The 11,831-nt window shown below is 41.1% G+C and overlaps 1 protein-coding gene across 4 annotated transcripts in view; it reads right to left on the bottom strand.

Moving 5' to 3' along the window:
- Nucleotides 1-11,831, bottom strand: part of LOC138430985 (zinc finger protein 705A-like) — a 108,618-nt gene that overhangs the window by 4,941 nt on the left and 91,846 nt on the right. For 3 of the 4 annotated variants that reach the window (XM_069573107.1, XM_069573108.1, XM_069573109.1), the window contains 5 exons: nt 9,870-9,940; nt 8,242-8,368; nt 7,385-7,480; nt 6,833-6,911; nt 2,471-2,622 (listed from right to left, as the gene is read on the bottom strand). In XM_069573107.1, the coding sequence (XP_069429208.1) occupies nt 2,622; nt 6,833-6,911; nt 7,385-7,480; nt 8,242-8,368; nt 9,870-9,940 (374 nt within the window). In that variant the 3' untranslated portion in view covers nt 2,471-2,621. Of the gene's footprint in view, nt 1-2,470; nt 2,623-6,832; nt 6,912-7,384; nt 7,481-8,241; nt 8,369-9,869; nt 9,941-11,831 lie in introns of those variants that run through there. The other variant, XM_069573110.1, reaches the window with a different exon arrangement.

Here is an 11,831-nt window from a genome sequence, read left to right as displayed (position 1 = left end):
GTATGTTGATGAAGTTCTGGTTTTCTTCACGCAGCTGTAAACACACAGATCTGGCTCTGTACTTGGTGACATGTGGGTAAGATTCAGCCTAACTCTGAGTCTTCCCTGTTTCTCTAACAGCTCCTTCCACACAGCTCAGCTCCACTCATTCCAGCTTCCCACCACCATCAGCTGTCTCCATCCACACCCTGGTGACAATATTCACCCCGCTGGCTGCTTTCTCAGGCATGTGACCCTGGCTGACCTTGTGCACAGTGTCATAGACACTGAGTGTAAACCGCTAGGCAGTCAGTCCCCAGCCTGTCTCTGCCCTGGGGCAGCTACATGGGGCCAGAGACAGGCAGCTCTGCTGTTCCAGGCCAAGAACACGCCTTAGTAGGATTTTTCTGTGAAGCCTCTGAGTTGGACTAATTGGGGGGAGTTCACTGTACGACCCCATCCCACATTTTATTCAGGTGAGTCCTAGTTACGCACCTACTCGCCCTCCAGTCACTGCTGTGCCACCCCATCCCCCCCACACACAGCAGCCCTGGAAAGAAGACCCAAGCCATATATTGTAATATCCCCTACCTCTCAGACACCACAGAAGCCCTTATCGTTAACTTATTGTTCTTTTCCCCAAGCAAAATGAGGTCAAAGGAGGTCTCCCCTGCTGTGCTTCCAGGGCTTGGAAATGTACTGCCTTTCAACAGACTTCCACGCTGAAGTGGAAGTGCTCTCAAGAGAATACTAAGCAGATGGGTGCTCTTCCCAAACTAACACAATCACCATATCATAGCCTGAAGCCAATTAAATAAGCGCATCCCAGGGTGAAACTGACAATTTTGAAAAGTGATTGTACTGTTCAGCTAGGGTGGTAACAGGTCATGTGTGAGGATGATGAGCAAAATTCAACATCTTGGTGTTCTGGCTGGAGAGGGATCGGCTGTAATCAGGGAAGTCCCTATTAATATTTTATATAATAAACACAGATGGAAGCCCATAGTACTTTTAGCTCCAGAACATCTATTTGACTCCATTTTATAATCTCTGTGTTGGGAATTCCCTTGTGGTTCAGGGATTGGGACTCTGCTCTCATTGCAGAGGGCCTAGGTTCAATCCCTGGTTGGAGAACTAAAATCCCATATCCCAAGGGCACAGCCAAAAAAAAAAAACAAAAACCTCTTAATTGAAACTCGTGATTTGATGAAGCATCATTTGCCTGGTTTCCTTTACTTCTTTGAGCAACATTGAGACAGTTATTTAAAGCCTTTTTCTAGTAACTCCAAAGTCTGTCCTTCCTCAGGGACAGTATTAATTTCCTTTTTCTCCTAAGGATGGGTTGTATTTTCTTGTCATTTTGCATGAAATACTGGATATTTTGAATATTATAATGTGTCTAGAAATGAGACTCCTGCCTTCCTGAGATTTGTTGACATTTTACGTGGTTTGTGCTTATTTGTTTAGTGATTTTCTGAACTTTGTGTAAAAGGTTTTGTTATATATGATATGCCGTTGAGGTCTGTATTAGTTTAGTGGCCACCTTGTGATTTTAGAGAGATCTCCTTAAATACTAGAGCCAAAACCAAAAAGCCCCCCCACACACAGAATACTCTGCCAGTATTAACAGATCTCTGTGTTGGTGCGTTTCTTAAAGCTTAGCCAGGAAGTTTACAACTCTGTCTCATCCTTCACTCACTGCTTGCTCTTACTATCTTGCATCACCATGCAAGATTTGAGGATCCACCTTCTTATTTGAGAAGCACTGTCCTTGTATATATAACTATAGTGTGGGATGATGGACTACACAAAGGATAGAAAACCTGCACCATCTGAAAACAGAGGTAGGCAGCAGAGAGTGTGGTTTTCATTTCCTGTGTGGAAAACAGCAGTGAGAGGCCTCCCCATAACAAGAACTAAAACCTAGAAATAGGTAAGAAAGCAGGTCGTCAAATCCTTTGAGAAGTTCTTCTATAAGACATGTAAGATCTAGAAACTCCTCTAAGTTTAAATACATGAGATACTGAATGATATGAACTGTCTTCTAAAACTGGCTCTAGTGTTGCCACATCAGAGAAAAAGCCATCCACGTGCACTGGCCTCCCCTTCCCCACCGCTCAGTGACCCTCCTCATCACAACGCCCAGTCTAGTCACAGCCTTGTGAGCAGTCAGCCATAACTAGGGCAAGAGAGCAACCACCCGCTCTCCAGCCTTTTCCATATGGGAGGACAACCTCCGGGTGATAACTGTGCTGGACTCAGAAGACTAATATCACCACCACATCTAATATTCAAAGGTACCCCTTACTCAGTTTATTAGTTCCTGAAGACAAATCTGTCCTTTAGGGAAAATAGCCCAGAGAAAGGTGACCAACTGGTGATTCATGATCACATGCGTATGGAACCTTCTGAAAAGCATCTCTGTGTTGACTGAGAACTATAGTTATATTCAGGTTAAACTGCATTGAATAAAGACAACATTTCTTAGGGATTTTCACATTTTAAAAACTTTTAATTACAGTGTTACAAGTCAAATATGATTGAGATGAAAGCAAAGTTAATTTCTTCTTGCAGCCCCCAGGCAGTGAGAGCCCTCAGAGCCTAGAACAACAGGATTTGATGACAGGTCGACTACAGCCATGTCTGGAATTCAAAAGAAAAACCAATAAGATTTTGGATAACCTATACTAGAACTTCTAGTATTAAAGTAGAAGGTGAATTTAAAGATAGTAATTACAATATTGATGATACAATAATTAATAACAATGATGGAATATTTTAATGGTAAATTTCAATTTCAGTAATTAATAACATTAATGGAATATTTTAATGGTAAACATAAATTTTAATTTCATTAACATGTAACGTGCTTATACTGAATTATGCAGTAATTAATGATAATATCAAATAATGAAGTACTGCTAACATAGTGTATATTACTAATATATCAGAAAGATATGAAATATATTGAAAGATATGTTAATAAAATTTTAATAGAATGCTTTCTAACATTCTCAGTAATAGTTATATAAAAGTTGTGTGAGATACTATTTATTCAACAAATAAAGCAATATTTCTCAACATCAATTTTAGGTTTACAACAAAATTAAGAAGGTACAGAGACTGCTCCTTCCCCCAAACCATGCAGTCTCCCACATTATCGACACCACTACTAGATGGTACATTTTTTAATAAAGATGAACCTGCACTGACATCATAATCATCCATGGTCCACAGTTTGCATTACAGTTTGCTCTTGGTGTTGTACATTCTGTGAATTTGGACAAATGTATGACGACATGTATCCAACATGATAATGCCATACAGAGTATTTTCACTGCTCTAAAAGTCCTCTTTGCTGATTAACTTTTTTAAAAGTGTACATTTACAAAAGTATGAGTTATCTGAAGTTATATTTAAATGGCTTTAATTTTCCATGTAATAAAATTATTGCCACCATTTATTTATGAAGAATTCCTAGTATTGGTTAGTGTTCTCATCTGAAATGCCAAGTAATTCACACTCTGGCATACTTCACATATATCATTTCCTGGTAAAGAACACTTTATCTGAATGTTTTATTACTATCAACTAGACTATCTTAATCTACAACTTTATCTATGTGTGCTAAAAATTATTTGTTAGGTTAATACCATTGACTTTAAATTTCATAATAATTGGTTATATTTTGATGTAAAATTTTCATTTTATGTAATTTTTTGATTTCAGTTCTTATGGAGAAATGTCCTCTGTACATCGACAGTTCATGTGGGTACGTGAATGAGCCTAGTATGAAATGTTGCTAGATGACAGACCCTAAGATTGAATTAAAAATAGACATTATTTTATTCTTTATATGCCTGCAACATAAAAATCCACATATTATCACATGAATTAGCAGTGTACATTATGCATAAATCAAAACACATTTATTTTTCCACTATGCTGGTTCTCTAAAAAAAAAACCTATAATAGATTTCCAAAATCAGCTTTTGGGAATTCCCTGATGGTCCAGTGATTAGAACTTGGTGCTTTCACTACCCTGGCCTAGGTTCACTCCCCAATTGGGGAACTTAAGATCCCTCAAACCACGGGGCACAAAAAAGTAAACTTTTAATGTATATTCTAAATATGATAATCCAGATTTAATAGTGACAATAACAAAATGGCACATATTCCTATACTATGTTACAGAGCATACAATACCATTTAGTAATTATTCATAACTTTCCTTGTTATTCTCCTCAATCCAATTAAAAAACTAGAGAAGTTTGGGAAAAAGAAAGTTCACCTTTCTGTTGGAGAAAATGACCACTGATCCCCAGAAAGCAGGAGTGAAAGAAAGTATTATTGTACAATAGTCCGTGAGATAAACTGTAAACACTCGAGGCCATTTTCCTCTGGGAGATTCGGCCCACTAGGCCCAGGTGAGTGCCACAGTGCCCAGAGCGTGCTGTGAGCGTGCCCGCCAGCACACCCACACAGGCTTGGTGGATCCCATGTGCACTGTCATTTCACTGTTACATCACATACAGTTTACACATTAATTCTGAGTAAAAGCCAAAGGGATTTTGATTTCATTTCAACTAGTTTTTCACTGTCATGAATGCTCCACACAAAATGATTTTTGTGATAGAAATTTCTATTTTGCATCAATTCGCTTACTATTTGGAATGTTCTCAAATGAGACTAGGGAAGCTTCCGTGGCACATAAATGTAGGTCACTGATCAGCCTTTGAATATCTCACTCACTCCAAGCTGGCATCTGGAGTAAAGCAGGCTCAGCACTTACCAGCCCTGAATCCGACAGGGCGGGCATTAAAGCAGCTTCAGAGACTGAGCTGAGTGCCGTGGGTATGGGAATGGGCAGGGTAGAGTTGGGGTGCAGAGAGAAAATTGACATCTGTTCCTAGCGCAAGGGAAGGTGAGAGACCAACATCAGGAGGAAACTGTGGCGGGATCAGCCCTAAGGGGAGTGAACCAGGGCTCACAGGCTGCCTGGACCCTGGCTCATCCCTTTGCTGAAGGTCGCTGTTACCAGCAGCCCAGTTCCCATCCTCCTCCAGTAGGCTCTCTGGCTGCCATGTGTTCCCTCAGGTTTTCACTCCACTTCTGTTTTCTCTTGGACCTAGAGTGCAGAGCAGACTCCCTGAAAGCTCTAGCTCACCTGCTGCCCTAGTCTTCCCTGAGGGCATTTCCACATTAATTGCAGACACACAATTTGTCCCTGCGTAGGTTCTCTGGTGTGTATAAACATTAAAATTGAGGATGAAGACAGTCCTTCATTACATTTATACGGTGAGTTCTTTCACATCAACTAAGGTTAAAGAACTATTTGAAGGCTTTTCCTTAACGTGATTATTTTCTTTAAGGACTGGACATACGCCTGGAATTTTGGCCACATTTATTTCATATGTAGGATTCCTCTTTAGTGTGAACTCTCTCGTGCTATCTAAGGCAGAGTTTTAACCAAAGGATTCCTAGTTTTGCCCCAGTGTGATTCGCTTTTGTTGACCAAAGATGAAGGAAAGGATGACAGAAAGCTTTACCATGTTTATTACAGACAAGGATTTCTTTTGTATGAATGTAAGTTAGCCTTTTGACTGAAACACTTCCCATATTCATGACATTTGTAGGGTTTCTCTGTAGTGTGTGTCTTCTTCAGTGTATACAAAGCTGAGTGCACTGATGGAATTCTTTGCCACACGCATTGCATTTATAGGGTTTCTCTCCTGGGTGAGTTGTTCCGGGTGAATATAAGTGCGTGCTTTGGCTGAAGTGCTTCCCACATACCTTACATTTACATGGTTTCTCTCCCACATGAATTCTTCATGCAAGTAAACATTAGCCCTATGGCTGAAGCTGTTGGAGAAGACTCTTGAGAGTCCCTTGGACTGCAAATAGATCAAACCAGTCAGTCCTAAAGGAAATCAGTCCTGAATATTCATTGCAAGGACTGTGCTAAAGCTGAAACTCCAATACTCTGGCCTCCTGATGCAAAGAACTGACTCATTGGAAAAGACCCTGATGCTTGGAAAGATTGAAGGCAGGAGAAGGGGATGACAGAGGATGAGATGGCTGGATGGCATCACCAACTCAATGGACCTGAGTTTGAGCAAGCTCCAGGAGTTGGTGATGGACAGGGAAGCCTGGTGTGCTGCAGTCCACGGGGTTGCAAAGATTCAGACACAACTGAGCAACTGAACTGAATCGATGGCTGAAGCATTTACCACATTCGTTAGGTTTATAGGGTTTTTCTCCAGTGTGTGTCCTTTCACATACAGAAAGCTGAGTGCTCTGGTGGAATTCTTTCCCATGTTTATTACATTTACAGGTTTTCCCCCCTCATATGATTTAGCACATGTCTTGCCACTGGAGATCTGTGAGTGAAAATGTCCCCCAAATCATTATATCCATGTATATCCTCTCTAGTGTGAAATCTCTGCTGTTCCAAGGAGACAAGAGGCTATTAAAGATTTCTCACAGACATTAATTTTTCTCTACACGACTTCTAGATTGACCATGCCACGAACAGGCTCCTGTTAAATGCTATTTACATACTCACTGCATGCTATTTTCTACAACACAGATTTCCTGTTTCATAACATCTCAACTGTAAATCTGCTAAATATTTCATTAGTTTCAAAGCCATGTTTATGCAATTATTTTATAAGTACTCAGGTTATGGTTTCAAGTATGAATTAATTTTTTTCCCTAAATTAAAACTATCTAAAACTTTCTGCTGCTGCAGCATTTTCGTTCACCTCAAATAACCATGGTGCCCTGCATTCTAAAGCCTTTCAGTTCCCATGCCTTTAATGAAGAGGGATGGGTTCACCCCCTTGAGACTTACCATTCACAATTAGATAGGTTTTCCTTGTAGGTATCTTGCAGGAATATTTCTTCTTGTCTCACAGGGTCACTTTTCCTGTCTAAAATAATGTTTAAAAAAAATGCTAGTGTGGCACTGGAAGAAAACTGTTGAAAGCATGCAAGGCCTGCGTGAGTATGTTTCAAATACTGACCCTGACAGAAAGCAAGAATGTGGAAAGGAGGTAAAGTGAGTTAAAACCCATTTTAGAAACTGAAAATTAAAAAGTATTTTCAGGATTGAAATAAGAGACAAAATAAAATCAAAATTGGTTGTTGATAAGGTAAAGAGAAGGGAATTTGTCAAAGGGAAGAAAGCAGGACAAAGAACGTTATACAAAACTTTAAGAGGACGTGAACCGTTCCTTTCTGAGGCCCAAAGAAAATGCAAAAGAGAGTACAGGTCCCAGTGGCCTCCACCACTTTCCTGAAAACAGAATTCACTCAGGAAACTCTGCCGCTGACATTTCCAGGCATCTGCTCCCCTAGTATCAGGATCTTCTTGATACTGACCACACGGGAGCCTGGAACTCACCTGAACTCGGACACTGGGGAAATCCTTTCTCTTCCTTCCACAACTCTGCTCCCTGCTCCAGCTGGGAAATCACATCTGATTTGCAGAGTTCATACCCTGTTTAGAGGGGGGAAAGGTATTTTTATCTTGGATTTAATTCAGGGTTAAAGAACTATGTGCATTCTTTCATTTCAGGGCAGGCTGCCAAGGAAGGACACGGTGAATACCCGAGAACAGCCCAGAAGAGCACCACGGACACCACCACAGCTTCTTTCAGGAAGCTGTTCCTTCTGAGCAGTAACAACATCCCGGCACTGGGCCAACACAGGGGGCTCTTCTTGCTGATGTGTGGGCCCGAGGTCAAAGCTAAAGTGAAGAAGCCTCGGTGTTTTCAATGGAGAAATTAAATCTTCCCACAGTAAGATAGGTCCCTGGGGTCTCAAAGAGTCGAACACGACTAAGTGACTGAACAACAGTAAGATAAACTTTACTTTTAAAAAAGAATCCAAAACACAGAAGCTCCACAGGAACAGTCTCATTTCTCTTTGGAAATAGATAGCTGGTATAATTTTCATTAATGCATTTTTAATTATCAAGTAAGTAAACAGAGTTCTTTAGTAAATATTTAACACTTGCATTTATTTAGATATATTTATTGAATTCCTGGTTGTTAAAGAAGCAAGAAAGGGAAGAGTGGTCAGGAAAACTATATTCTTTGGGGTTGACAAAAAACAGGTATAATTAAATAAATAAATAAACAAATTAACCTCAAGGAGTTTTAAGAACCATGAAAGAATGCGAATGAGGGCTGAGAAGGGAATATGTAGAAGCTGTTCTGGATACTTGGTTTAAAAATGCATCAGTGTTGACAGACTCACCCACAGAGACCAGATGACTGATGCTCTCCTGCATCACTTCTCTGAACAGCTTTCTCTGGGAGGCGTCCAGCAGGGCCCACTCTTCCTTGGTGAAGTCTACAGCTATATCCTTGAGGGTCACTGATTCCTAAAACATGGACATTTTGTGCAGCCAGGCCCTTCCCCACAAAGTGCCATGGGAGGATACCGTACACAGTAGGGCTGCAGTTAGATTGCTGTGTAAGAAAAAGCTCAACCTTGTTTGGGGTTCTGGTCAAATATTTCTCTATGCTGACATGCCATGTGTCTCTCACACATACTCACAAAAAGACGCACCACTTTGAAAACAAAGTGGTTTCCCTTGTGGCTCAGCTGGTAAAGAATCCGCCTGCATTGCAGGAGACCTGGGTTCGATCCCTGGGTTGGGAAGATCCCCTGGAGAAAGGAAAGGCTACCCACTCCAGTATTCTGGCCAGGAGAATTCCAGGGACTGTGTAAGCCATGGGGTCACAAAGAGTCGGACACAACTGAGTGACTTTCACTTTCACTTTCTTTGAAAACAAAACATCATTACAGTGAATGAGGTAACTAGTGGAAATAACCTGGCAAAGCAGTGGCCAAATTCTGCAGAACTGAACACCCTCCTGGAGAATGTGATAATTAGGTGGCTTCTCCCATCTCTGCACAACTCATATGTTCATAACAGAGAATAAGATGTATAGTTCAGAAGCAAACCCCAAGGGGCCCTAAAACTGCCACACAGAAGGAGTGTCCTGACCCGGCCCTCCTGCGATGGGACTTTGCATTTCCATCTTCTCTGGGACCTTCAAGCTTGGGTTATCACGGTCCCTCCTGTACCACCAAGCTGTTTATATGCTAACAGGAAATAGAGGCCTCTCAGTGGAACCTGATCTTTCCAGCCCTTCAAAAATTGCTACAGGACCCTAAGTTCATTCTGATATAATCCTTCTTCTTAATGCACAGCCCAAAATAAGAAAACAGTACCAGACATTTCTTTCTGTTTGCAGTTTTGATTACAAAGAAGGAAACTCGGTTGTTGGGGACAAAAGGGATAAGAAGGGTTTTTTTTTTCTTTTTTTAAGTTATTTAAATGTGCAAGTATATTCTACAAAATTTTGAATAAATTTAAAATTGGGGGAAAATAATGATTCCTTATTGCTCTCTTGCTTGCCTCCTTTCACCCCAATCTCCATGCTGCAGAGCCCTCCTCTGCAGCATCCAAATCACTGGATGGACTAAACTCACTTGAAAAACAGCTGCCTCCCTTCAGGACTAACACTTTGCTCTTACTCGTTTCTGCTGCCTATGTTCACCACATGCCTAAGCCCACTGCAGACACTAACATGGGATAAATTCGAAGAAACAACTTTTTACCTTTTCTTCAAGGACATCCTTAAGGGAGTAAGGAATGGAATAAAGCAGTGTAAATATTGGGTAGGGAATTATTTCTCGATTAGTCCCTGACCTGCCCTAAGCCTCCCAGAGTCCTGAGGAAAAGTGACTGACAGTAATTTAATTTCATGGGGGCCCCAGGAGATCCAGGCCAAGACTCAAAACCCACTCATCCCCGGGAAAAAAAAAAAAAAAAGATATGTATCAATTCACAAGAAGGAGCAAGTCCTACTCACCTGGGGTTGCATTGTCTGGAACTTAGTCGCCCTGTCTTCGTGCGTATTCTCACCAAAGGACAGTTCAATGACTAAACAGACAAAGTTGAGGAAAGAGAAAGAACCTGAGAGACTCCAGTCATTTCTAACATCCCCAGAAAAGCCCACCATCTTGAATCTGCAAACCTTCACATGGTAATGCTCCCCACCTCAGTACAACCCACAGGCACCTGCAGAGAGAGGGAGCAAAGACAGATGGGGAGGGGGCTCTCCTCTCGAAGGGGCACCAATAAGTCTTTGGCTCTTGACAGTCATAAAGAAGATATTAGCATCCTCATTAAAAAGATAACAAAGCAGAAGCATGGGGCTTTACAGTTGAATTAGACATGTTATTCAGATGGGTTATTTAATCCCATCCCTGGCAGCTATCAGGGCTTCCTAAAGAATCCGCCTGCAATGCAAAGACCCCAGTTAGATTCCTGGGTTGGGAAGATCCCCTGGAGAAGGGAAATGCTACCCACTCCAGTATTCTGGCCTGCAGAATTCCATGGACTGTATAGTCCATGGGGTTGCAAAGAGTTGGACACAACTTAGTGACTTTCACTTCACTCACTTTCACTGGCAGCAAATCCTGAGAACCTGACTTCTGTCATGTGGAGATTCTCTTAGTCACAGAAAAAAAAAAAAAAAAAAAAGTAAAACAAAAATGACTATCTTTATTCAGCAGCTCTGGGCCTTTAGCTGGTTTTCTGTTATCTGATTTGAAATTGTAAAAAAAAAAAATTTTTTTTTCAGATAAAAACACACTGGGGACACTGCCAAGAAGCAAACATTTTGGTAAGTATGGAGAGTTCATATTTTAATATAAAGTAATAGAGAGTCAACCCAGGGTGCATTTCTGCAAGAATATTTAGCTACACCCTAAGTATGTAAATTACTACTACAGATTTTTAAAATATTATGCCCTTTCAGAATAATTGAGTCACAACTTACAAATGTTTTCGGTATAAATAAACTGTGTCTTAACTAATATTTTAGGACTTCCCTGATGGCTCAGACGGTAAAGCGTCTGCCTACAACGCAGGAGACCTGGGTTTGATCCCTGGGTCGGGAAGATCCCCTGGAAAAGGAAATGGCAACCCACTCTAGTAACTCTCGCCTGGAGAATCCCATGGATGGAGGAGCCTGATGGGCTATAGTCCGTCGGGTCGCAAAGAGTCGGACACAACTGAGCGACTTCACTTCTTCACTTCACTTAACTAATATTTTAAAAAGTAAAACTTAGGGACTTCCCTGGTGGTCCAGTGGTTAAGAATCTGCCTGCCAGTGCAGGAGACGTGGGTTCAACCCCTGACCCGGGAAGATCCCACCTGCCACGGAGCAACTAAGCCCCCAAACCGCAACTAGACAATAAGCCCCGTTCACAGCAACTAGAGAAAGCTGTTATGCAGCAATGAAGACCCAGGGCAGCCAAAAATAAATAAATACTTTCCCTTAAAAAAAAAATTAGAACTGAGAAGTCTCAGGCTCTGCGGCTGGATGGCAGCCTGGCAGGTCTTTGCTGTTCGCCATTCCTCCCACGTGCCTCCCCGAACCCTCCACCTGCCCTCCGCCTTTGGTCTCAAGAAAGAACACGCAATTCTGAAAAAGTGTTAACTATTATTTTGAGTCTAAGCTTTTGTTTCAAAATCAGTATTTTCCCCTTCATTTCTTTTTATGACAATTTTATAAACTTGGAAGTGTCCTAGGTTTCTTTCAACAATTCCTACCACACCGAGCTTCTGAGAAGACCTGCCCTAAGATGAAATTAACTCAATTATTAAAAAAAAAAACTGTTATTGGGTCACAACACACAAAAAGTTAATCATGCAATAATTCAACTTGAAACAGATACGCGGAGAAGCATTACTTTAAAGGTATGAGAGAGAAGACAATTTTCTTTAAAGCCTGGAAAGTGAACTTACAATATATTCTGATTGGGAT

This window comes from Ovis canadensis, chromosome 26 (assembly GCF_042477335.2).
Source record: "Ovis canadensis isolate MfBH-ARS-UI-01 breed Bighorn chromosome 26, ARS-UI_OviCan_v2, whole genome shotgun sequence".
Classification (NCBI taxonomy): Eukaryota; Metazoa; Chordata; class Mammalia; order Artiodactyla; family Bovidae; genus Ovis; species Ovis canadensis.
Note: the sequence above shows the minus strand (reverse complement) of the source record. Positions and strands in the feature narration are given on the sequence as shown.